This window comes from Oryza sativa, chromosome 7 (genome assembly GCF_034140825.1).
Source record: "Oryza sativa Japonica Group chromosome 7, ASM3414082v1".
NCBI lineage: Eukaryota > Viridiplantae > Streptophyta > Magnoliopsida > Poales > Poaceae > Oryza > Oryza sativa.
In genome coordinates this window covers 23,141,165-23,167,039 of record NC_089041.1, presented here as the reverse complement: position 1 = coordinate 23,167,039, position 25,875 = coordinate 23,141,165, and the positions used below count along the sequence as shown (strand labels likewise).

The 25,875-nt window shown below is 46.2% G+C and overlaps 5 protein-coding genes and 1 long non-coding RNA gene across 7 annotated transcripts; 3 read left to right on the top strand and 3 right to left on the bottom strand.

Moving 5' to 3' along the window:
* Positions 1–2,697, bottom strand: LOC4343654 (L-type lectin-domain containing receptor kinase IX.1). 2 transcript variants are annotated; one of them, XM_026026738.2, is made up of 2 exons: positions 1,454–1,576; positions 1–1,365 (listed from the first exon to the last, which is right to left on the bottom strand). In XM_026026738.2, the coding sequence occupies exon 2, from the start codon at positions 1,320–1,322 to the stop codon at positions 153–155; it is 1,170 nt and encodes a 389-aa protein (XP_025882523.1). In that variant the 5' UTR covers positions 1,323–1,365; positions 1,454–1,576; the 3' UTR covers positions 1–152. The 2 variants fall into 2 exon arrangements, with proteins under 2 accessions (XP_025882523.1, XP_015645514.1); XM_015790028.3 differs by having other exon boundaries at positions 1–2,697.
* A 1,633-nt stretch (positions 2,698–4,330) lies between these two features.
* On the bottom strand, positions 4,331–6,836 carry LOC4343653 (zinc finger AN1 and C2H2 domain-containing stress-associated protein 16-like). Its single transcript, NM_001422219.1, has 2 exons — positions 6,587–6,836; positions 4,331–5,414 (listed from the first exon to the last, which is right to left on the bottom strand). The coding sequence occupies exons 1-2, from the start codon at positions 6,683–6,685 to the stop codon at positions 4,641–4,643; spliced, it is 873 nt and encodes a 290-aa protein (NP_001409148.1). The 5' UTR covers positions 6,686–6,836; the 3' UTR covers positions 4,331–4,640.
* A 3,721-nt stretch (positions 6,837–10,557) lies between these two features.
* LOC4343652 (chaperonin-like RbcX protein 2, chloroplastic) lies at positions 10,558–12,046 on the top strand. The gene is made up of 5 exons (XM_015792175.3): positions 10,558–10,940; positions 11,108–11,199; positions 11,342–11,399; positions 11,504–11,569; positions 11,658–12,046. The coding sequence occupies exons 1-5, from the start codon at positions 10,701–10,703 to the stop codon at positions 11,781–11,783; spliced, it is 582 nt and encodes a 193-aa protein (XP_015647661.1). The 5' UTR covers positions 10,558–10,700; the 3' UTR covers positions 11,784–12,046.
* Positions 11,680–16,610, bottom strand: LOC4343651 (uncharacterized). Its single transcript, XM_015792174.3, has 2 exons — positions 15,768–16,610; positions 11,680–13,608 (listed from the first exon to the last, which is right to left on the bottom strand). The coding sequence occupies exon 1, from the start codon at positions 16,583–16,585 to the stop codon at positions 15,785–15,787; it is 801 nt and encodes a 266-aa protein (XP_015647660.1). The 5' UTR covers positions 16,586–16,610; the 3' UTR covers positions 11,680–13,608; positions 15,768–15,784.
* Positions 12,798–15,021, top strand: LOC107277651 (L-type lectin-domain containing receptor kinase IX.1). Its single transcript, XM_015792173.3, has one exon. The coding sequence runs from the start codon at positions 12,798–12,800 to the stop codon at positions 14,865–14,867; it is 2,070 nt and encodes a 689-aa protein (XP_015647659.1). The 3' UTR covers positions 14,868–15,021.
* A 6,141-nt stretch (positions 16,611–22,751) lies between the features above and the next one.
* LOC107281772 (uncharacterized) lies at positions 22,752–25,369 on the top strand. Its single transcript, XR_003243237.2, has 4 exons — positions 22,752–22,887; positions 22,964–23,218; positions 23,296–23,407; positions 25,276–25,369. It is a non-coding gene; the product is annotated as an uncharacterized lncRNA (long non-coding RNA).
* The last annotated feature ends 506 nt before the right edge of the window (positions 25,370–25,875 follow it).

Here is a 25,875-nt window from a genome sequence, read left to right as displayed (position 1 = left end):
TACTAGGAAAGTTGAAAACGCATATATAGAAAAGGAGATATGAATTGAGGTACATATCACAAATGACACGGCGGCCCAAGGAAGAACAATACACATAAACAACGAAGAGCTAAGCAACATCAAGGTGGCATCAAACTAAAGATATGATCTAATCAATTGTTGCCTAATACTATTTTTTCACTGCCCCTGTTGTTGTGCTTAAGTAGCCACGACGACTCGGCGGTTGCTGCAGAGGAGCTCGTCGACGAACGCTCGCCACTCGTGGAAGAAGAAAACCCTGCACTGGATGACGACGAGCTAGCTGCCGCCGCGTCGCAGTACAATGCAAGGCTCGGCAAGGAGGAGTACGTCGGCACGGGCATCGTCGGAGGAAGAGCCGGCAGCGGAGCCTCGAACTGGAGCGCGGCGAGCGCCTGCTTGATGGACGGCCGCACGCCGCGGTCCGGGTGCGCGCACCAGAGCCCCACGACCATCACGCACTCCACCTGCTTCGCGTCGAGCTCGAGCTCGCCGCCGCGCAGCCGCTCGTCGGCCGCCTCGAGGATGGCGCCGCGGCCGTGGAGGTCCCAGACCCACTCGAGGAGGCGGGACCTGATGGATTGTTCTTGGAGCAGCACGGGCCTCCTCCCGCAGCACATCTCCAGCAGCACGATGCCGAAGCTGTAGACGTCGGACGCGGTGCTCGCCTTGCCGGAGGCCGCGTACTCCGGGTCCATGTACCCCATCGTCCCCGCCAGGACCGCCGTCGTCTGCGAGGCGTCGCCGTGGTCGACGAGCTTCGCCAGCCCGAAGTCGCCGAGCTTGGCGGCGAAGGCGGAGTCGAGCATGATGTTGCTGGGCTTGATGTCCCTGTGCACCACGCACTTCTCGTAGCCGGAGTGCAGGTAGAGCAGCGCCGAGCCGAGCCCGAGCGCGATCTCGTACCTGGTCGGCCACGGCAGCGTCGCGCCGCCGCCGTAGAGGTGCGCGTCGAGGCTACCGTTGGGCACCAGCTCGTAGACGAGGAGGAAGTCGCCGCGGCCGTGGCACCAGCCGACGAGCTGCACCAGGTTCCGGTGCCGGAGGCGGCTGATGATGCTCACCTCGGAGGCGTACTCCTTCCTCCCCTGCTTGGAGGTCTTGGAGATCCTCTTGACGGCGACGTGGACGCCGGCCGGTTCGCTCAAGACGCCCCTGTACACCGACCCGAAGCCACCCTCCCCGAGCTTCCCGTCCTCGGAGAAGTCGTTCGTCGCGGTGGCCAGTTGGCTGTACAGAAATCGCCTCGGACCGGTGCCTTGCTCGAACTCATCGTTCATGTCGAAGTCGTCGGAGCCGCCCATCTCGTACTCTTCTCTCGTCCGCCGGCGAGATATCCTACGCCGCCTGATCATTACAAACAAACAGATCGAGGCCCCGACGACGACGACGGATGCTACAACGACACCTGCAAGCACCGCAGCGGCCGGCCTACCTCGCGTTGCGTTTTCTCTCCGTTCTTCAGACGCCACCAATGTCGAATTGAAAGACCAGGTGAGTACTTGGTGCCGCTCCTCGGACCACCCGCTCGCCGCCGAGAATCCGATGGCCACCTGCGCGGGGAGCAAGCTCTTGAGGTCAACCGTGCTGTTGAGCTCGTACCTCTTGCCGCCATCTTGGGGGGCCATCTGCAGCATGACGGCCAGCATCCTTGTGCTGTTGTTGTAGCTCACCGACGCAACCATCGGCTCGGTGACGTTGGAGAGGCTGCGGTCAGACAGCAACTTCACCGCGGTCGAGTTGATGGAGTTGACGTCGATGCCGATGTGGTCGCTGCTCTGGTCCCACTCATTTTGGAACGTGTCGAACTCCACCGCGACGATCGGGGCGGCGGCGGACGGATTCATGCCAGTGCTGTTGGTGAAGACGCCGAGCAATCCACCGCCGTCGAGTGGAGACATCTTTGACGGATAGGGTGACAGGAAGAAGGCAAGCCCGTCGCTGGGTGCGTACTTGGCCTTGTCTGACTAGTTAAACTTGATGACGAACGAGAAGCGCGTCGTAAAACTCGTCACCTCGCCGGTGGCCTCGTCCCAGAGCGGCACCGGATGGCCGTAGGACCCTCGGCCCACCGTGTCGTATATGCCTTCACGTTTCGGGTCAGCGTTCTGCGTGAGCTCGATGAGACCATTGAGACTCGCGGATCCATCTATTGCGATGTCGGAACGATTGAAAGTGGTGGGCTTGGAGAAATCGTAGCTGAAAGAGAGTGATCTGGAGAAGCAAGGTAGCTTGAAGATGGACAAGGAAGCGAGGAGCAAGAGTGCGGGGATCATTGAGCTCCTCTTGGCACCCATGACTAACTTGGCACAAGCTCAAAATATTTTTTTTTCCCAAAGGGGGGAACAAATTAATGGCGGCAGCGATATCTGACTAGGAGAAGAGAATTCAAGAAACAATTAGAGGTCCAAAACAAATGTAACTTGACGCTGGTAACCTGAGCGGTGTGGAACGAAAGGAACGAAATGATCTTCAATCAGAAAGCGCGAACGCCACTTCGGATGTTTGGGGACATCAAGGAGATGGAAGATGGCGGGCGTATTCAGAGAGGTGGATTTTTTTTTTCAGTAGTTGATGTAATTTCACCCTGTACAGAACACTCCCCTTTCTTCCTGAGATCCACTAACTAATGACTGAGCCACGCAAAGAAATGGCCAATCTTCCTCGCTGCGACTGCACACACTATGGGGAATAACCTAGTAACAGTAGTCTTTTCAAAAGTCAAAACACAAATCAACGGCAACCTAGTCAAGCACACTAACCAAGACCTTTCTATTGTCCTTGTTGCCGGATTTTGGACATTGATTTCCCGCTTGGATGCCATCGCCGGACTTCTGATTTGCTAGCTTGCCGCCAGTATCGGCGCGCGTCACCCTCACAACTGTAGGATCGAATAGAAAGAAGGGTGTAGCTATATTTATGGCACTATATTTTCATCAAAAAAAAATAGTCGGCATGTATTTACATTGTAAGTCCCTAAATTACATATCTAATTTTAATGTATTTACAATGTAAGTCTCAAAATTACATGTGTAAGTACTAAAATTACATATGTAAATTCAAAAATTACATAGTAATTACATATGTAAGTAGGATGTAAATGAGGTGTAACTACTGTGTAAGTGGCTGAAAAAAAATCGACTGTAGCATATGACGCCATATTTCTAGCAACTCCGTAGAAAGAATTAAGTCAACCATAGGGGGTGAATGGTTGGTGTACCCAAAAACCAAAATTTTTAGCGGAATTAAAAGTTACCCTCAATTTCGATATAGATCGGTCTAATCGAGGTTGATCTGCCAGTTTGATCGTGCTTGTGCCGCCGGTCTGACCGGTATAGATCCGCCCGGTTCGACAGCCCTGGAATGGCCTCCGCATCCCATACGCACACAATATCTCCATCGTATGTCATATGGAATATTCACCAACCACGTGCATTGATCTTTAGCCTAAGTATCCCGCATGATATCCGATCGTCCGGACGTCGCCTTATCTCCAAGTCGACTCCCGATCCATCACCGACTATACTCTTCTGAGGCATCAGGTCACCTACACATGAATCAAACAAGGAAACCATATTCCAAGACCAAGCTATTTTCAACTTGACTCATTGTTAGCAAACAACAGTATTACATACACATAGGATCCATCTAGAAGCCATAAACACGAAACATCCACGGATTTCTAAACAAACAACCCGAAGTCGACACAGAGTCGACACAGAGCACCTGGCCGGTCTGACCGGACACGACAAAACAACAAACCTTGTTCATCATCTGAAAATCAATTATTTCCAAAACCACTTCGCCAATAATCTTCAAATGTCAAAATCAATAATCTCAGATGCCAATTGTTCATCGCAGAATAAGAATAAAAAACAATTTGATTTTACAGCAACAGCAGCCGTTCGTCACCACAACATCATGGCCATTCGTCTTCGCAATTCCTAGAGCGTCGTAACGATGCCGGGTCACAGGATCCAAGGTGTTCGAGGCAGGTTTGCTTTGATGGGCTTCAGGAACGCGTTTCACTATTTGTTTTTCGGCTTATATCTCGACCAAATCCGTTGAACAAAAAGGATTTTAGACGGCTAAAAGACGTCCAATTTAGGGACAAATTCGAAATTTCTTACGTGGTTTTAACCATTGGGAAACTCACGTTTCTCTCAGTGTTCAATTAGCATCTGGGATGCAAACCATGTGAAAATAATCCTTCGCCTTTATTCAGCAGACCAAAGGATGATGTTCCCTGTTGCAAGGGTTGTCAATGGTGACAGGTAATGTAACTACAGTGGATTCCTGTGCATGCACGGTGAGGTTATGAATTCCATTTCACCATTAACAAACTGGTAGAAGGCAATATTTGTAACTTGCAACAGCATAGCCATCTAAACGACGCATTGTTTTAACTAATCAGAAATTTGATTTCCTGGTGTCTAGAATGAGGTTCAATTCACAATGGCTTGCCTTGAAACAGCCAACAAACTATACCTTCTTTCATGGGCACATTTTGAACCCAACCGTAATAATAGAGCACAATCCAACCAAATCCTATTGAGTGTGATGACCATTGACCAATGAGAAGCAAATTACAGGTTACACAGGTACAGTAAACATAAGCAGATCTACGCTCTTGACGTTCCTCCATGGTCCCTCTCAACATGCTCCACAAGCAACACTGGATCTCGAAATGCCTTGCTGCATTTCGGGCAGACATCGACCGTCACTCTGCTACGACTTGATTGCGAGTTGCTCTGATGGGACTTTTCGCAATGCTCGATTAAGGCCCCCACGGTGGAAAATCTTGCTGGGCACTGAACACATTGCTCCACGAGATCACCGCTGTTACTGCTGCTTGTCGAGATCCCATCCTTAGCCTTCTGGATGGCTTGGGTAGTTGCTGTGCTCAATTTCTGCATCCCAGCTTCAGCAGATGATTTGAAACTCGTTGCTGCGGTAAGAAGACTAGAGCTCCACCAGGATGAACTAGTGCTACTGCTGTTTGAATTTGAACATGATTCTGCTTTCTGACTTCTCCTAAGCATATTTCCGAAGGGGAATGTAGATTCCGGTTTTCTTGGCCCTGGACACTTGTGATCAGGTCCAAATCTATGCTTCAGGCAGTGTTCTTTGGTGCAATCTTTGCATCTAATTGTGTTTGAAAATGTCAGTGTCTCTCTGCACCCAGGCACTGGGCATTTCTTTTTCTTTGTTACTTTCTGGTAATTTGATGGATCACAGTCACTATTGACATGGGTGTCCCAGGTGATGTTTGGATCTTCGTTCGGGTTCAGGCGAACTCCTTTAGCACAGAGTGGGCAGATGAGGACAGTCACATCCTTCTGATTTGCATTTGGACACTGATGCGATGTATAACTTCGGTGCTGAAGGCAAAAGACCTAAACAATGATCAAATAACCATGTCAGTGCTGCCAATTGGATGTTGATGCAATGTTACTTTACATTCGGGAAGCCATGAAGTGGAAAGGATTCAAAAATAATAAATTATGGAAAAATTTTGAACCCAAAATGTCTATGAGTTATGCTTTTTTTTTTAGAGAAGGGTATTTTTTATCCGGCCTCTACATCCAACCGGATATATGCAGCCTTTTAAATTAGGAACTTAGCCTATCAAACAGGGAACTTAGCCCTCAAATAACCCAATCTGAAATTTGCTCCTATGGAGATTTGAACTCAAGACCTTGGAGTGCTACTCAGGATGAGTTATGCTTGAACACTGCAATAACGCATACTCCTATATGGTGTGTAATTCCAGAGTGTCATGATTCCAGTGGAGCTGCATGCTGTGATGTCAACGAAAGAAACTAGAGGGCAACAAAGAAACAGTACAATGACTAGAGGGCATGTTTCTGGCACAAAATACAGATATGAATGGCATTGTGAATAAATACCACACTTCCACTACTGTTTTTCAGTTCTTTTTTTCCTATCATTATGTGCATTCAACCATAGGCAACAAGCTAACAATGAAGGACTCCTTGTCAACTAAATCCTCCTTTTCCCCGTTCCAAATTTGAAACCATACCCATTGCATTCTTAAGCCCAGTTTCAGATTTTGTCTGAGATCAATTTCATTCTTATTGAAGCAACAATTCTGACCAATTATGTGATTGGCTACATAGCATTCAATTAGTAGATGAAACTAATTATCCAAAAGGGCGCAAAACTGCAAGAGCATCACCGAAAGGGTCATCATGTTCTCGGTCAACGATAGACACATCAACTCTCATCCACCAAACGGTCAAAAAAAGATCTCCATTCGTGCTGCCTAGGCATTGGCATGAATTTCCCTTCTCCATCTCCTCGATTGTGATGGATCACTGTCCTAAAGGCTAAAGCCCAGACGAGATTTTCCCTAAACTAGGTGCTTTCCAAGATCTACTTCAAGAAACCGTATATCAAGCAAAAATTCCAGGAAGAATCAGTTCTTTGGTTCCACAATCTACAGAAGAACAAATTTCCTTAAAAACTACCGCAGCAGCAAATCCGATTTCGGCAACGAGGCACCGAGACACGAAAACGGCCAGGGGAGGAGACGGGAAAGACGTACGTGGTCGCAGCGGTCGCAGGTGAAGGGCAGGAAGTCGATCTGGTTGCAGTCGCCGACGCTGCAGTGCTTGCCCAGGTTGGGGAACTCCGGCGTCCCCATCCCGGAACTCCGGAGGGGGGGGGGTTACCGATTCGCCCTCGCCGCCGCGACGACTCCGCTCCGGCGGTCGGCGGCGGCTTCCCGGTAGTTGCCGCCGGTAGGAGAGAAGGGAAGAGAAGAGGGCAAGGCTCGCTCGTCAAGGGTGTGGGGGCACGAAATCGAGTAGCATACATAACGTTTTGACCCGGGCCGAAAACGGCCGGGATGGCTATAACCCTCTTTGATTCGTTGGCTGTCTTTAGTTCAGCGTAAAGTTAAATTTTTTTAAAAAATTAAAAATGATGCGACTGAAAAGTTATACATGTATGACATGTTGATATGATGAAAAAAGACTGAAGTTTGAATTCAAACTTTGGATCTAAACACAGCCGTTGTTGGCAGGGTCTCACATTTTCAATTGAGCATTGGATCCCGATCTTATGACGGTTTTCATGAACCTTGATAAATTCCAATCAAATTTATTATTTCAAATTTAAATTCTTGAAAATCATTTGAAAAGTTACTTAGAATCTGCTTGTGTTCAACGTCGAAACCTTATAATTTGGTGGCTTTCATTTTGTTTTTGTCGAAAACGTGAACAATGTTGTTGACTCTATTTGGCATGGGTTATTCATTGAATTATTACCATGTATTATTATCTACTTGATTTAATTTTAATAATAAATTAAATATTTTAGAAAAATGAATGTGATTTATGATATTGATTTTTTTTTTAGAAAAGAGAATGCTTGCCACCTGCACAATTCCGTTTTCTACTGGCTTACGAATATTTGAAGTGTGTGCATAATGGTGTGTACTTCTTTTCTATAATCCAAAATAAATACCCGGTTAGTATTCAAAGCAAGATAATAAAAATAGACAGTATTGGAAAATACAGATTTTTTTTTCCTTGTAACAGTTGGTACCTGCTTTGTTCTGGAGCAGGTGGAGTCGGTGAAAGGAGGCACCTACTGCCATGACATCGACAGACAGTGCAGGAGTACAAAAGAAGTCATCTAAACACGGACGACATCATTTGATATTTCGTCGCACGCGATGAGGCTAGCAACTGCATCATCAGGTTCACGGTTAGTCAGAGACTCGGAGTTAAGACGGGAGACCGTTACGAAGACGTAGGTTATATCTCACTGGGATTTCACGGTAAATTGCACACCAAGTGAGAGGAACCACGGCGCCTGTGCATTCAGAGGAACACCAACTGTGAGCTGTCCACAACATCCGCAGGCAGCGGTCGACGTCCGGATTCGCTGGTGCGCGAGGCGGCGACGGACGCGGCCACGGAAAGCAACGAGGCGATCGACTCACGCGATGACCAAGCCAGACTTGTCGCGATAGAGAAGAAGACGCGGTGCGCGCGCGGTGTGCCGGTGCGGGAATCGGTCCACTAACCGGCCGGGGCGTGGGGTGCGACGCGACCGACCGCGTCGTCTCCGGCTGCGTCCCCGCGAGATCGGCCGTAGGAAACCGTGGTCTCGTGGGGGCCTGCAGAATCCGCGACTTCGCGACTTCTTTTTCTTGCCGTCGCGCGCGTCCCGGTGGCGTGGTTGACGCGGCCGCCAATTTGGTTCATTGCCTCACGGGGCACGGGCTCGTGCCGTTGCTTTTCCGGTGCTTTTGCTTAGCGCAGGTTTTCGCGGGTGTGCATGACCGCGAGTCCGTGAACCATTTCGCGCGTACGCCATGCGGTGCGCGTGGACCGTGGAGTCAGGCCTTTCCTCTCAGAGTCAGGCCCGTTTGGTACAGCTTCAGCTCCAGCTCCATCCCTTCTGAAGCTGGAGCTCAGCCAAACAGTTTCAGCTCCACCAAAATTAGGAATGGAGTTGGGTGGAGCTCTCTCACAAAATATACTAGAGTTGTGGAGGTGGGTTTAGGCAGCTCCACAACTCTACTCCAGACTAAACTCCTGGACTTATATTTAGGAGTTGGAGCTATATCAAACAGGCCCTCAGGTCTAAGCTAGTCAGCTACAAAGCGTTGTGTTCGGATTTGGGCTTCTTAAGGGGGAGTTTGGATGGGGTTAAAAAATTTTAGTCCCTGGCACATCGGATGTTTGATACTAATTAGAAGTATTAAACATAGACTAATGATAAAACCTATTTCATAACTCTGGACTATTTCGCGAGACAAATTTATTGAGCCTAATTAATCCATGATTATCCTATATGATGCTACCGTAAAAATTCTTTAATTATAGATTAATTATGCTTAAAAAATTTGTCTCACATATTAGCTCTCGTTTATGCAATTAGTTTTGTAAGTAAGCTATGTTTAATACTCTAAATTAGTATCAAAACATTCTACGTGACAGGGTCTAAGCTAAAGTCTCAGTTAGAACAAGATTTTTTTCAAAACATAGTACAAATGAGATGCTCATATAAACATGGCAAATTTTGCTGTAGGACACTGTAACTTCGTGGTTTTTAACTCTAGGGCACGTCAAAAGTCGATCTTTAGGGGAAGGCACTCTCAAAATGTGGTTTTTTTTCTTATGGACACCATAGTCATTAAAATATTAATTTCCGGCTAAATAGGAGAGATAAACAACATGAAACGTCAAAAATATCCCTAGGTCAGTCCTTCTCACACTCCAGCCACAGTGCCACCTCTGCTCGCCATCAGCAACCACCCTGGCCCTCCCTCCTCGCCTCCTCCACCTCCGCTGTGGCGGCTTGGTCCGGCTCCCCTCAGCTCCCTTGCTAGGCTCCTAGGTAGAAGCTGACGAGCCACGCCGACATGACCTCCACGAGGTAGGTGGACCCTAGCCCAACTCCTCTGCGGAAGGGGGCTTGGGCGACGGCGGTGGGTTGGGCTCCTGCTAGGCTCGCGACGGCGCTTGTCTTGTGGCAGTAGAGGAGGAGGAAGTGTCGCGACCAATGTGGGTGCATGTGGCGCCGTGGTGGAGGCCCTTCTCGTCATGCTGGTTCTACCGCCGCAACGGCGGTAGTGGAGGGGAGGAAGCGCCATGACTGATGTGGGTGCGAGCAACACCATGGTAGAGGCTGGTCTCCTGCTCCTAATACTGAGGTTTGCGGTGGTGGAGGGGAAGGAAGCGCCTCGACCAACGTGGGTGCGGGTGGCGCCTATGGTGTCGGGAGGGAGGAGAGCAGGCTGGTGGGGAGGATGCGGTGACGGCGGAGTGACAGTGTCTGAGGTGAGGAGTGAGTGGAGGCGAAGCTCGAGGATTGAAGCGAGATGGATGAACTGCACGACGAAGAGCGGCGCCAGCCGATAGGTGAGTCAATTTGAGGATGGGCAGGGGCAATTTGGTCACAGCGCATCAAAAAGTGGACAGCTCTTGCATAGTCAACACTAAAACGCTAAATAAATGGGAGCCGTGCCCGTTAGCAAATAACCAAGATTACATAGTGTCTTACCCCAAAAGTGATTTCATGTGGTGTCCCATAACTAAAATCACGAATTTGCGATGTCTTGTAGTAAAATGTACTTATAAACATTAATATCAAATAATGTACTTATAAACATTAATATCAAATAATGTACTTATAAACATTAATATCAAATGTAGAACTTGAATTCTTTCACTATGATAAACATACGCAAGTGCCCTTACTTTGGTGTTCACTATCAGAAAAGATATTTTAGGGTGGCAGTCATGCATTCCACAAATTACATTCTCACAAAAAGCTAAAAGTGAATATTCTCAAAAAAAAAAGGAAAAGGCTGAAAGAGAAATGTACTTCTGAAGCCAAAAAAAAAAAGAATCAAGGGAATCGCGAAAATACAGAGAGGCAAATAGAATCATCTCTCGTCGCCATTCCGCCACCAATCAGCGAGCTGCCGGACGAAATATCGGCGCGAACGTGGGGTCTCCCGTTTGCCCTCAGGAAGCCCATGAAACGCGCTGTTTTCGCGGACAGAATCAGCCAAAGCCTCAGCAAAAAAAATCCACCGCTGCTGCCTATCCAGAACCCCGCCGCGGCTCGCATCGTCGCAGCCGGCGTCGAGCCGTCGGGAGGGAAAAAAACATCTCTAGCTCTCCTTCGCGGCGCCGCCGATGGCTGCCGTCGCGCGGATGGCCGCCGCGGTCGTCTGCCTTCCCTCCTCGTCCTCATCCTCCTCCGCGTGCCGCGCGGCGCCATTGCCGTGGTCCCGCGGCGTCGTCGTCGGGGTGAGGCGGCGGCGCACGGTGGCGCGGGCGGCGCGGCGGAGGGGGAGGAGGCCCGGCCGCCGCGGCCTCGTCATCGTGGACGAGTTCGCCGGGCAGTACGAGGAGGGGTTCGAAGACGTGCACACGGTGCGTGTACACTACTGATTTCGATTTTCTTTTTTTTTGAACCGGCAGGGGATAATCGGAACGCTATCTGTAAACGACAGCAATATAATGGTTAATTTTCTCTAACTGCAAGGTTAATTGGGTTTAGATTGCATGGAACTCTGAAGATTGTTCTCTCCATTTTGCAGGAAATCATGAATTACTTCACTTACAAGGCCACAAGCACGGTGCTCCACCAGTTGTATGAAATGAATCCACCTGCTTATACTTGGCTGTATAAGTAAGTCACCCCATTGCAAGAAAATCTCACATTGATATATTGTGCTATGTTGAAATGAAATCTAAGTAGAATAGGTTAATGTTGGTGTCAGTTCCAATCTGCATCCTTAGCGTCTAAAATACGAACACTTACGATTTGTCAGCTACGTCGTGGTTAACGATCCAAAGGAGGGCAAACATTTCCTCATCGCACTCGCAAAGGTATCTTTTTGCATCTTGTTACTAAGCAATGAAGAAAAATATATATGATGTTCAGCATTGTGCCAAGGTTCATTCTCTAATTAATTTGACTTCGTATGCACCAGGAGAGGCAAGATTTGGCAGAGAGAGTGATGATCACACGACTCCACTTGTACAGCAAATGGATCAAGGTAATAAAAAAGAGTGAGATATTCCAGAGTAATTTGAGACATCTTTGATGCATAAATTATTTAATTAGTTACCTCTTCATCAATGCAGAAATGTGACCATGCAAAAATGTACGAGAAGATTTCGAATGAGAATCTGGAGATAATGCGTCAGAGGTTAATGGAAACTGTAGCGTGGCCAACGGACGACACAAACACCAGCGACACGGCGAAATGAACGATCGATTCATGGCAGCAAACTTGAAACTCATGTTGAGTATGACAGATCCACTCAATAATGTACTTTACGAATATTCCTTGCAGGTTTTGAGTTAATCATTTGTGTATATAAGTAGCCCTGCATGAATAGAACAATCGATGTATATTCTCCTAGTAAAAAGAACAGTTGGTGTATATTTTCTTCTAGTTACTGAGATTATGATGCTGATCCTTGTGTACTACACACTATGCGAAATACATAAGCTGTGGTCGCTTTGTTAATTTTCCATGTTTGAACCCTTTTTTCAGTGCACAAGCAAGATATATCATAGTGCCATATACTTCACTTCTGCCGTCTGATCTTGGTTGCCATAACTCAATAGATTTGTGCCAACTCCAGAATAGAGATTACAGTCAAGAAATATTTACTGCTTGTCAAGTTGTCATCGAACTGATCCCTAAGGACAAGGTAAATCATTGTGCTATATGTATTAATAAACTCTCCTGTGCTGCATGAAATTGTTGTATGCCGCATGAAAGACAAAAATTACATCATGACCCAGTTTGTTAAGCATATAAGATCGATAAGAGCTTTCCTTTTGGCAGATTCTGTGCATGTCTGAACTCAGTCCAATTCTGCCTTAGAAAATACATGTTCCATTTGCTGAGAGGAGATAACCTCCTTTTCTGCCGGCAACCACCATAATCATATTATGGGCGAGACATACTTGACTTCATAATCTTGGCCGGCAAAGACGATACAAACCAAGCTTCATCTAGCTTTTTGGAAAGCTTAGTTAAGTTCCAAATTTGAGCTGCTTCTCCTGTGGCTTACATCTGTCCTTTCAGGGCCTATTGACAGGCCGGCAGTATGATACTACCCTTTAATAGCACCAAGTATTGCTGAGACAATCAAGGAGATTGACCAAGTTAATGGTTATACAGGTTATCAGGTCTGCAAAAGTAGTGTCTTTTCATTTCCTTCCTTCCATCTCTCCCTCCTGCTCTCTCTCCAGCCTCCAGGATTCCAACCATGCGATCAAGAACCAAATATACTTGCCTCTTGGCTCTCTACTTTTCCCTATCCCTGAAAATTGCCCATGTCAATCCTCTGTCCTTCAAGTTGAACTTCACTGAATCAAATCATAATGGATCAGCCACAATTCAGCTCCAGGAGGATGCCTTCTACAACAAGGCGGTCAAGCTCACCAAGGATGAGTTGAATGGAAAGATCACTCAAAGCGTAGGCCGAGCAATCTACACCGATCCAGTGCCTCTCTGGGATAGCACCACCGGTCAGTTAGCCAGCTTCACAACCCGCTTCACGTTCAAGATATATGCACCCACGAACGACAGTTCGTACGGTGAGGGCCTAGCCTTCTTCCTCTCATCATACCCTTCTGTGGTCCCCAATAACTCCATGGATGGTTATCTTGGCCTCTTCAGCAATAGTAATGATCAGAGCGATCCACTCAACCAGATTGTGGCTGTTGAGTTTGACAGCCACAAAAACACTTGGGATCCAGATGGCAACCATGTAGGCATCAACATCCACTCAATTGTATCTGTAGCCAACGTGACATGGCGAAGTAGTATCAACGATGGCCGGATAGCCAATGCTTGGGTAACTTACCAGGCAAATTCAAGGAACTTGAGTGTCTTCTTGTCGTACCAGGACAACCCACAATTCAGTGGCAACTCCAGCCTATCTTATTCGGTTGATCTCAGCAAATATCTCCCTGACAAAGTGTCCATCGGATTCTCTGCTTCCACAGGTAAATTTGTAGAGCTGCACCAGATTCTTTACTGGGAATTTGATTCTACAGATGTGCACCTGATGAAGACTGAGAAAACAAAAGGTATATTGGTCATAAGCTTGTCTACGAGCGGTAGTGTTGTGGTCTGCTCAATTGGCTTGGTTTGCTTCTTTTTATGTTTTAGAAGGATTAGAAGGACTACAAGGTCAAGAGAGAAGGAAAAAGAGAAACTAGACTGTGATGAGTCCATTGACAGTGAGTTTGAGAAAGGCAAGGGGCCAAGGAGATTCCAATACAATGAACTCGTAGTGGCGACGGATAATTTTGCTGCAGAGAGAAAGCTTGGAGAAGGGGGTTTCGGTGCAGTATACCAGGGTTTCTTGAAGGATCAAAACATTGAAATTGCCATAAAACGAGTTGCAAAAGGGTCAACACAGGGGAGGAAGGAGTACATCTCTGAGGTCAAGATCATCAGCAGACTAAGGCATCGGAATCTTGTGCAACTTGTGGGCTGGTGTCATGAGCATGGAGAGTTCTTGTTAGTCTACGAGTTTATGCCAAACAGGAGCTTGGACAAACACCTCTATGATGGTGGAAACCTGTTAGCATGGCCATTGCGGTTCAAGATAACCATAGGTGTTGCATCCGCCCTCCTGTATCTCCACGAGGAGTGGGAACAATGTGTCGTGCATCGTGATGTCAAGCCAAGCAATGTGATGCTTGATTCTGGATTCAACGCTAAGCTTGGGGACTTTGGGCTCGCACGGCTTGTAGACCATGACCGAGGCTCACAAACTACAGTGATAGCTGGGACCATGGGTTACATGGCTCCAGAGTGTGTCACTACTGGGAAAGCAAGCAAAGAGACTGATGTCTACAGCTTTGGCATTCTTGCTCTGGAGATAGCTTGTGGAAGGAGGCCCGTTGTGCCAAAGGAAGATAATGACAGGATCAGTTTGGTTCAATGGGTTTGGGATCTTTATGGAAGAAATGAGATACTTAATGCAATTGATGGAAGGCTTGATGGTGAATTTGAAGAGCGGGAAGTTATTTCCTTGATGGTTGTTGGACTTTGGTGTGCACACCCAGATTATAATATCCGGCCTTCAATTCGCCAGGTCATAAGCGTACTGAAGTTTGAAGCACCATTACCAGACCTTCCACCAAAGATGCCAGTGGCAATGTACTTTGCACCACCAATTTCTCTCTGCAGATTTTCACAGTCATCTAATGGGACACTGAAGGAGCTGGAAAGGCCGAACAGTTATGGAAATACGAGCTCGTCCAGTGCAACCAATGATTCTTGTGCCCCTCCCTCTGTTCGGTTGCCAGAGGTTGGTTACTAGGTTTGCCGTGTATTCCTATTGTGTTATCATGTTTGCCTTTGTGCAGTGCTGACTGTTTTTGAGAGGCACTCAAGTTTAACTGCAAACAGACGTGTATTTGACTCTAGCTAAATGCTGTGAACATCCCTGATTCAATTATTGTTTCATAGCTAAATGTCATGGTGTAAGCCTGTGTATCTGCATTCTCTTGGGGTTAATTTGTAATGTACTGATTTTCTCGCTTTCAATATATTGATAGCTTTGCATGTTAACAAGAAAAAGGTCAGTTCCTCGTGTAAATGGATTTCTACAGTTTTATTCCCATAACAAAAGGAACTTACTACTAAATGTATGAACAATTTGAAGGAAAATAGCAGCAATGGAACACATAATTCTTGGGCCTCCACTTCAATTCCATAAAAGTAACACAAAAGAACAAAAAACTTTCCATGTTAAGTAACATAATGTTTTATGTCATTCCTTCCTTGCATGCAGAGGAATTGTGCCATTGATCTTTTCTCTAGAGACCGTCCATCACCATTTGAAGTGCTAGTACGAAGACATGCTAGACTTGTGTTCTTGAGAACCAAAAACTTTGTCTTGTTCAAACTACAAATTTCGGCAGTCCCTTGCCAATCATAAAGTCCTGTACTGCTACTACCACCTCATAATCATATCGTCTATTATTAGATTGGTTATTCTAAGATAGTGAAATCCTAAACTTCATTGTGACTCCATGAGAATTAACTAGAATCCATAAATAAAACAAAGGATAGCACCTGACACATCCAAATCCATATGCAACCACACAACCAAGTTTTGGCCCTCAGTTTTTTTTCTCTGTTTGAATTCTAACAGTATGATCTTTCACAACAAACAGAAAGAACACATGACGAACACAATCGAGCAGGCAGTCATTACCTTTTGGAAGAGCTTCTTCACTTCTTGTCACGCCGCTTCTTCTCGGTAAAGAGGTAGACCACCGGGCCATGGCGCCACCCTTCGAGCGGCGGGTCCTCGTGTACCACCTCGACGTCGAACAGCTTCCTCGCCTTGGCGAAGAACTTCTTGTCCGTGCGCTTCCACCTTCTCATGTGCGCCATCACGAACACCACCTCCCCCTTGACGAAGAACCGCATCGTCTCAATCAAGGGGTCAACCAACGCCTCGTAGTACACCACGTCCGACGCCACGACGAGGTCGAACCGAGAAGCCGGCGGCGGAGCAGCGACGGCCTCCATCGCGGCGGCGTCGCCCCACGGGAGCGGGACGACGGAGACGGAGCCGCCGCGGGCGTCGAGGAGGGGCGCGTTGAGGGACGCGTTGTGGCGGAGGTTGGGGAGCGCCGCGGGGAGATCCGAGAGGACGGCGTGGGCGGGCAGCGCCGCGGCCAGGGCGAGGCCCGCGGCGCCGGTGCCGGAGCCGAGCTCGAGGATGCCCAGCGGGCTCTCCGGGGTGGGCGCGCGCGAGAGGAGGAGCGGCGAGGCGGGGAGCACGCGGAGGAGGGTGGAGGCCGATGGCCAGAGCTGGAAGGTGAGGCCGAGGGAAGGGAGGGTGCGGACGGTGATAGGGGACGGGAGCGCGGGGAGGTGGAAGTGGTGGAGCTGCGCGTCTGATGCGGCGGTGGCGGCGGAAGGGAGGAGATTCGGGAGGAGGAGGTGGAGATCGTCGGAGTCGGAGTCGGAGTCGGAGGAGACGGTGGCGCCGGCGACGAGGGGATCGGCGGCGGCGGCGGCCATTGACAAGCAAAATGGTGTGTGTACTGGTCTGGCTGCTTTGGGGTTTTAGGAGTTTTCAGACATCCGAGCTGAAAAGACGGCGTTGCTTCTGTACGTTTTTTTCATTCGGAGAACATGGGCTTTTCATTGTAAGCCCATGTGACACTGGCCCAATGGCTACAATGAGCAGCACTACGGCCTTCCAGTGGCCCAACCGAGGAAAGGGCCCAAAGGTGTAACCGCGATTAGCTGCTGCTCCATCCAGCCGAAGGGTCGACGACCTGTCGGGTTCACGCTCACCTTGTAAGCTGAAGTTTTGCTGGGTTTGCTACCAGATGATCGAAAGTCGAAACTTTCTGCCTTCCTCTCTCTCAAAAAAAAGAAACTTTCTGCCTGAATCATCTCAAAAATAGACCTTCTTTCTGAATGATCTGCGATCAAAGTACTCTCTGTCTTTAAATACATGGTATTATGCCATTTTGAGAATAATTAAGGAAGTTAAAAGAGGGTTAAATCATAGTATAAAAGATGATGGTTGAGGAAATAAACCAGTACATAAGGTAAAGGTTGAAAAAATAAACTAATACTCCCTTCATCTACTTTTGATAGTCATATGTTATCTTGGCAGACAGACCAATGATAGATAATTCTACTTATCATCTATTTAAATATGCTACTAGTCATTCCTCGTAAACAAGCGATTTATTAATATTTACATTTCTCGATGCCCATAGAGCCAATCTTATGTGAAAGAATTGAGAGTCACGTATTAAATCCAAGAAAGCCATTAAGATGATAGGTTGTTTGATTGAAATATACCTATCAAAAATAAATTTTTCAGATTTGAAAATATAACTATCAAAAGTAGATGGAGGGAGTAGTACCAAAGTTGTTAAGTGAGGATTAAACTAGTGCATGAGTTCATTGATGGATAGAAGATAAACATTGTCTTGGGATTGTAAAATTGCTTATATATTTAGATAAGGGATTAGGCCAATATCCCTTATATACTTGAACGGAGAAAATATAAGATCATATTGTTCGTAAATAAGCTCACAAGGCGATTGCATCATCTAGTCCAACAATGGATTGGTGCAATTCGGTAAACCTACTACCCAGTTCCGTAACCGATTACGCACGGTGCATTACATAATTACTCCTACATCATCTGGTGCACCTACACGTGATTTGACCAAATTTTACAGTATATATTATGCTCATCTTAGATTTAGAGAAGAAAGCACTAAAAAAGACGTCATGAACTATTCAAAACTTCAAGTGCGTGCGTCCAATCTGTCCAGGTGGAGCCAGATGGCCAGTGACCTTGACTGGTTAGTGGTTACTTTTCCAAACAAATGACCTAGTCGTAACTCCAGTAAACATCGATCATTTCACCAGCGGCTCTACATCCACGGCTAAATTTCTCTGGGTTGGACGTACACGTGGCACCCCTAAAGCTCGACAGCTACCTCGTTGATTAAACAAAAGACCAATAAAAGGCTAAATTTCTTAGGCTTTCATCTATACGTCATCACCCACGGACGTGAAGACCGTGAAGTGAAACATCTTGTCCCGGCACGACGAGCTCTAAAGTAAGCACGAACGCACCAGCCAATCACGATTACGAACCGAGATATTAATTCACACCGATGCACCGCATATGACAATTCCAATAGGTGATAGTCTATCCCCGATTAACGTGAACGTGCTGCCTGCCATAAAAAAACCCTGAATTCACCTGATGTAACACAAAACAGTTATCTCTTCCCAAGCACTGACGCGAACCAGGAAAAAGGTTGTATACGTACTCCACACGGGCACACACCACCCGAAACGCGCGTTGATGCACGCACGCGAGAGCATTTTTCTGGCACGTCCGCGCCACGCACGGCGCGTGCTGCGTGACAGCGTGATCCCCATCATCAGATGGCCCGAACGAAAGCCAACGCGCGGGAGGGGACACGGGCGAAACAGCCGTTGCACCGGCTAGCTAGACCCGAGGCGAGATGACGTCTCGTCTCGTCCCCGACGCGACGCGCACGCGGCCGGTGCGTTGCACGGCATGCGCCAAATCGGAGGGCGAGACGGGGCGGGGGAGGTCGGAGGGAAGCTTCGCGCGTTTGGCGCCGTTCGGAAAATTTTTTTCCTAGCGTACGGTCGCTGCGGCTGCTGCTGCGGCCGCAGGCGAACGGAGCGGCGGTTGCCGGGCGGCCGCTTTCGCGGGGTTGGCTTGCTTTTCGTGCTGGTATGATTTTTTTTGCCTGATCCGGTCGATCGAATCGGGTCCCGGGCTGGCACGTCGTACGTGTTTGTTTACGGGGAGGAAGGTAGGTGCATCCGGCCTGCATCTAGCCGGTCCTACCAGCATCACCAGCGGTACTACGACATGGATTGGAACAGGACAAAGCTAGTGCTCACAGTGCTACTAGTAGCTAAGCTACTGCAGGTTATTTTCAACCGGGAACTTTTTGTTTGTTTGGGTGCTTGAGCTCTGGTTCTTTCTTCTCGTCCGGTTGTTGTTTCCTCCTCCCAGCGGCTCGACGGTCACTCTCCGTTTCCCGGGGGTGTACGTGGTGGTAGGGAATTGATGCCGATCGAGGGCATTTGCCGACAGGTTGAGGCCGGGTGTTTTGCACATTGCCACATTGGTGCGTGCAGGTGTGTACACGGTCTGGACATTTGTCGACCAACCTGTGGTATCTAAGCACCAGATAACCAGTGGTATCTGATTACTCCTATCTAAGCGCACCAGGTTACCAGTTAGCGCTCTTTGTATTGAACGAAAAATCCACGAATCGAATCACCCACGGTACTTGCTACGCAATCAGAGTATGGTTCGTTCGTTTAGGGCCAGCTGATTGATGAGACACATTGTTCACTCGATCATCACCCATGTGTTTTTTTTTCCTGACATTCGAAAGCGCAGCAGCAGCATACATGCATCCAAATTATTCCTCAAGTGCACTAGCTAGACTTGTGCATCGCATAACGGTGAACACGTGTAGGTGCGGAATATTCGGCACTCACTGATCGATCGATTGATCGACCGGGTTGTGCTTGTGCAGTGCTGTGCAAGGGCGAACCAAGCCGGAGTCCGTTCCGGCCGGTCACGTCTGGGCTCCACGCGCACGATCAAGAAAGGAGCGTGTGCGCCGTGCTGCCGCATGCAGGGTGCAGGGTCGTCTCGTGGGAGCTAGGAAAGCTATGGGATGGCCAGTTTGCTATGTGATGCCCATGCCTAACTAACCTCGAGTGAGTGGCATCTAGCTAGTTGCGTGGCGGTATGGCACGCGGTAGATTTCGTTATTGCGCGAGCATTGCGTAACGATCGAAAAAGGTGGTAGATAGCTATGAATGGGAATGGGAACCGGGACGGGTGCGTTTTGGCATTCCATGGAGCACCTTTTCGGGATGTAGGCCTGCCCAAATAGGAGGGGCTTAACCGGGTCTATGATGCTGGATGGATATGTGTGAATAGGGGTTGGTCAAAAATCTCGAAACTCGTAAGCTAATTTAATTGGGATAATTACTTATTTGACCTCATTTGAAAGACTAACTACTAAACTAGCTTTTTTTTTTCTAGTTTGCTATTTGAACCCGCTTTTCAAAAATGAACACCCCGTCTAACCCTGTTTCCACCGCACTGTTAAGGTTCCATTTTTTTTAGAAAAAAATACTGTAATGACCAAACTACCCTCAAGGAAACCAATCCACATCTAACCTACCCATTCACTACCGTTTCTCTCTCTCATATATCCTGTGCGGCGGCGGCGCATGGAGGGGCGAGTTGCGGCAGTGGCGGATGAGCGGACGCGCCGGCTCGTGGAGGAAGGCAGCAGCGACGGCGGAGGGACACGGAGGAAGCGGATCCGTGCCGGCGTCAGCTCGTGGAGAGAGGGAGCGGTCACGCCAGCTCGTGGAAGACGGTAGCGGCGGCGGCGGCGACGGAGGGAGTAAATCCGTGGCGGCGCCGCGTCGTGACGGGAGGACGGCGACGGTGGCGGCGCTGTTCCTCGATCTGGACGGGGAGGACGATGTGTGGTGGCGATGCTCCTTCTTGCTTCGAAGAGGATGGCGACGCGGTCTTCTCCTGTTTGTTCCAAACAAGGAGGTAGGCGGCACAAACGTGTGAATAAGAAGGGCACACCGTTACGTTGATTTAACAGAAGGGGGTCAGACCTGATCTTCAGTTTTAAAAACGAGGGTCAAATGAGCAAAGTTGAAAAAGTATGGTCAAATTGGTAGGTTCTAGAACAGGGTCAAAAGCGCTATTGCCCCAATTTAATTTGTGTAAAACTCTTCTCGACTCAACTCGACTTGGCAGTTAATGAGTTGAGTTGAGTTTGAACTTTTACTCATTTGTTTAATGAGACAACTCGAGGTAGCTCGTTGAGCGCATGATGTATTAAGATATAAGTTAATTGTCCACATTTTGCCAGTGTAAAGGTCGTAATAAACTCGTAATTATTCCTTGTATTGTTAGTCATGATACATAGCACGACAATCATAATCTTTGGTCATAGGCTCACAAATCATGATTTATATATGTATATGAATTTTTTTTTCGAGGAACCGACGGCAGGAGTTTCTCCTGCCGGAATTTATAGAAGAAGAGAATTGGCCCAGTTAATAAGGGAAACCGGGCCCGAAAACCAAACAAGCACGGTTAATTAAACGGGAAACCGGCAAAAACCAATACAGAAAAGAAAAGAAACAACTAATGAGACCTCACAGAAGTCGTCGTTACCGAGCTTACCAAAAGGCAAGCAGCTTCGACAACATAATGACAAGGTCTCCAGAACCACCAAACATCCTCTAGTGGAGCAAATACCTTCTGAGCGAAGCCTTCAACAAGGAAACAACATTAAGGATGCTGTCAACGCCCGTTCCGAAAGGAACCCGGTTTTCACCTGAAGGAAGAGAGAACCAACATGACGACACCTCCAAGGAGGAAACGGCGCCCACAAGCGTCGATATCATCAACCTAGGATAGACTAGGTGTAACATACCCGAAATTTTAGGACTTAAAATTTCTTATCAAAATAGTTAGAGGTTAATTTCTCCAATTTTGAGAGCCAAAAATTTCCGTTTTAATTTAGGTGATGATCAACTTAAACCATTGCATGATTAAAATTTGAGAACAAAATAAAACATTTTCATTCCCAACATTAGACTAGAAATGTCACCAAGCATACATGTACATAATGCATGCCTAGGCTCGAGTTCTTTGTGCATTTGAAGTTTTGGTCTTGCATTCCATAATAGATCCCATGAGCATAATCTAAAAGAATTACTTCACTAAACAAACCTATAGTTAATCTTGGGTAATAACATGTGGACTTAATATTAAACTCAAATATCATCTTCTCAGTCTAAAAGAAGTTTAATGTAATCCCTATAATAATATTAGATGCAATTATGAAGTGGGAACACATATACAAACAAAGGTCAACTTAATTCTCTAAAATATTTTGTGCAAGATAAAATCATGGAAAAATTTATGTGGACAATGATTAGCACAAACTTATCCTCCGTAATTTGGTAACGTGTTAACACTCAAGTTGATATCTCAAATTAATCGGTCGAAGCAGACAACTAAAAGAAATCAAATTAAATTTTAATCGGCTAAAACCATATTTCATCCAAAAGTACATTTAACTGCACATCAGTGAACATGGAAAATAATTTATTCAAATACTAGATTAGTTATCATGAATAAATGTAATTTTTCTAGAATTTTCCTTCTCTGTTTAAGCCTCCTAAAAATTCAATCTAGCTTTCTAATAGCCCATCTTTGTTTAATTTCTGTGAGCAGTCCACCCATTATTTTTGAGTGCAACCAAAGAAAATGGAATCTAGGTGTAATCATTTACCTCCAGTAAAATCAACACTAATTAATTTGGTCCACACATTGAATTATGTAGTTACAAAGTTAGAGGAGAAAATAATTCCGAAAATTAATCTAAAAATCCAGTTTACCAGTCTTCTACCCATATCTCTCTCCCTGGCCTAGTTTCCATCGAGTTGGCCCCACTTGTCAGTGCCTTAGGCTAGGTTCAGCTCTGTCCATCACTTCCTCCACTGCTCCAGCCGAGAGAGGGAGAGATTGAGCGAGCCGACGCGTGGCCGCAACGTGTCGTCGATCTCGGTTTCCTTTTTCTCGCTCTCTACTCCTCCTAGACGCGTCGCCATTCTCCATTCACCACTCAGAGCCGAAGAAACCGAGGGAGGAGGTTCTCTGCCTCTCCATCGCCCCAAACCTTGCCGCCGGCCGTGGAGACGACGACCATCGCCATCGCTGATTGGGTAAAGGTCATCTCCAGGTTTTCCGCGTTCCCTTCTCTCCACACAGTGCCGAACCATTTCTCTTTTGACCACCTCCCGTTTTGTGTATCACAGCCACCGGAACGCGACCACGCCGACGATGCCCTGGAGCACGCACCGGAGCGCCGCCGCTTCAACCATCGTTGTCGTCCGGCCATTCTCATCCACCTCAGAGAAAGCCGCTGCGCCATTGTCATCACCTCAACCTCCTCTTCAAAACGCCTCAAGAACCCCAGCCGGAAACATCAAGAACACGGAGAACACATCCTTTTCTTCACCGGCGCCAATCTAGGATCGCCTCTGCCGTCATCGTCGATTACCGCTGCCTCGGTGAGCCATTGTTCGATTCCTTGCACATACACCATCTCCTTGACCTCACAACCCTCGTGCATGCTTGCTTGAAGCAGCTCATTGTCCCGTTCGAGCCGTCGTCGTTCACCCGAGGAGGAGCGCCGTCGCCGAGCCGTTCCACAAGTCACCGCTGCCGCCAAGACCTCGACAACCCTAGCTCGACCCACGGTGAGCATCCTGAAGTCTAGAAGACCACATGCATGCATCCTTTTCATTCGTAATCGACTTCCATGCACACATGCACTTTCACCCCAAAACCACCGCCGCTCACACTCGCCATCGGCGCTACTCCGATGTCCTCTAACCAAGAAAACTAGAGGAATGGAATCGCGAGAGCTTGCTCTTCATTTTATCTTTTGACCTCAACCTCAAACGAGCCACCGTTTGCTGCCGGCGAGCTCCAGATCGAGCTCAGCCATGGCTAGCTCTGCTCTGCCTAGAGCAGAGGGATGACTTCCGTGAATTAGATTAAGTGCAGGGATCTGTTTACAATTGTAGAAACACACTGACATATGGGCCTAGGACTGCGGGTTGATTCCTAGAAACCTCAAGGGCCTTTGTGCATATTGGTCCCTCACAGCCATGTGGACCCATCCTTTAAAATCTGAAGAAAAATTAGGAAAATGCCCAAACAAATATATGTTTAGCAGAAAAATGCACAAAGTTGTAAAATCTATATAAAATCAAATATAGCTCATTTTGAAGTTATTCCAGTTGCTGTAGATTCTTGAAGTTATGAACTTTATTCCAGGAATATAAAACTTGACACTCACTGTACAAATAATGTCTCTAAAATTTATCTAAGATAGGTTATACATAAAACATGTACAAACTTATAAAATACATAGAAAATTCATTTCAACTCATTTTGAAACAAAATCAAATTCTACAGATTCATCATCATACAGTCTCTGATTAAGTGAAATAAAAGTAATTACTTACTTTGCATCAAATGCCTCTAAAACTATTATCTCTATAATGATTAGTTTTAGATAAGCTAAACTTTAGAAATTCATGTAGAACCCAATTTAGCTTCAATTTGAATAAACTTAAGTTATGTAGGATCACTAAAACATGTATTTCCATGTTATGAAATAAGATTATATACTTGCTGTGTAGTAAAAGTCTCTAAATATTCATATAAGGATTTACTAACATAGAGCAGCCATTAATTTGTAAAACTTGTAGAAAATTTATTTTTAGTCCAAATGAAATGAACAAAGTTTCTATAGAACCAGCAAATAGTTATCTTCAACATAGTAAAATAAAATTTGTCACCTTTTGTAGAGAACATTGATCAAAACCTTAACTTAGTGAAATAAGAATTTAAACACATAGTGTTGTTTAAGTAATACATAAACATGTATAAGTATATATATACACTTTAGGTCTAATTAAACCTAAATAAAAACTTGATTGACCAGTGAAGCCATAGTTCCATTTCCATCCACTAAAATTAGAAGAACTTAGCTCATATAACAATTTCTAGGTTAATATAATATATTGCTAGTTTAGATTAAAGCATCTCTACTTTATAAAATATGAACCATAGTAGTAAAGACCATAAACATGTGAGATAAAAATGTTTTAGTTAACCAAATTATTCCTTTTATTCAACTTAAACAGGAAGTAGCATGTTCTGAACCTATAACTCAAAAGTCATGAACATATAAAACACTATATGTCTAAAACACGTTATAACTTGTAAAATGCATAAAGAATTCATTATAATTCCAAAAATTGTGAAACCAAATGTGTTAGTCTTAGAAAACACATCTCCACACCCCTGTGAAGTCTAATCTAATAAAAATCATTTTACAAAAGTATTTCATAACACTACCTAAGACTATACTATTGTAAACCGATAAAACTTCTAAAATTCATAACTCCCAAATGGAATAAAATAAAATAGGAATTATTTCACCTAAATTCATTTTAGATCATTTCCAACCCACTGTGCATAAATCATGCATTTTAGAGCATTTTGGATTTTCAGCTCTTTCGGTGTTTAATTGCATGTCGTGTCCTTTATCTAGATAATTGCATAATCGGTGAAGAAGTGGATTAGGTGCTAACAATTCTCTGATCAAGGCAAGTTTTCTCCTCCCATCCTTTGAACACATTGGATCCCATGATTTGAGGAATGAAAATATTTGTTTGCAAAGTTGCATGTGAACTTAGACTATATCGGTATTTGAAACTGGGTTAAGGTAGTTATGACCTATTTGCTGCATAACCCACCTTGAATAATTGATCCTCTTGCTGTTTGAACCCTAGAAATGGTTAGAGTACACTCTTTGTGCTCATATGGGTTTATATATGCTCTATGTGCAATTACTTGCTTAGCCATGCTTAGAAATATGCAAATGCTCATTCCATCTATAATTAAAATGTGGTTTTGATACTTGAACCTTTGCTGGAATAAAATGAATATGATGGGTATTTGCGAACTAAAATGTGTAAAATGTGATTTTACACTTGGGCAGCAAGTGGTGTGCATATAGTGTTAGTTGCATACCGATAGGGGGAGTGTTTGCCCAAGTCCATAAGGACCGAACTTGTGTCACCCATTTAAAGTTATTCGTACATCCACATGTGCTAGTATGGGATGGCCTAAGCTGATTAATCTATTTAGG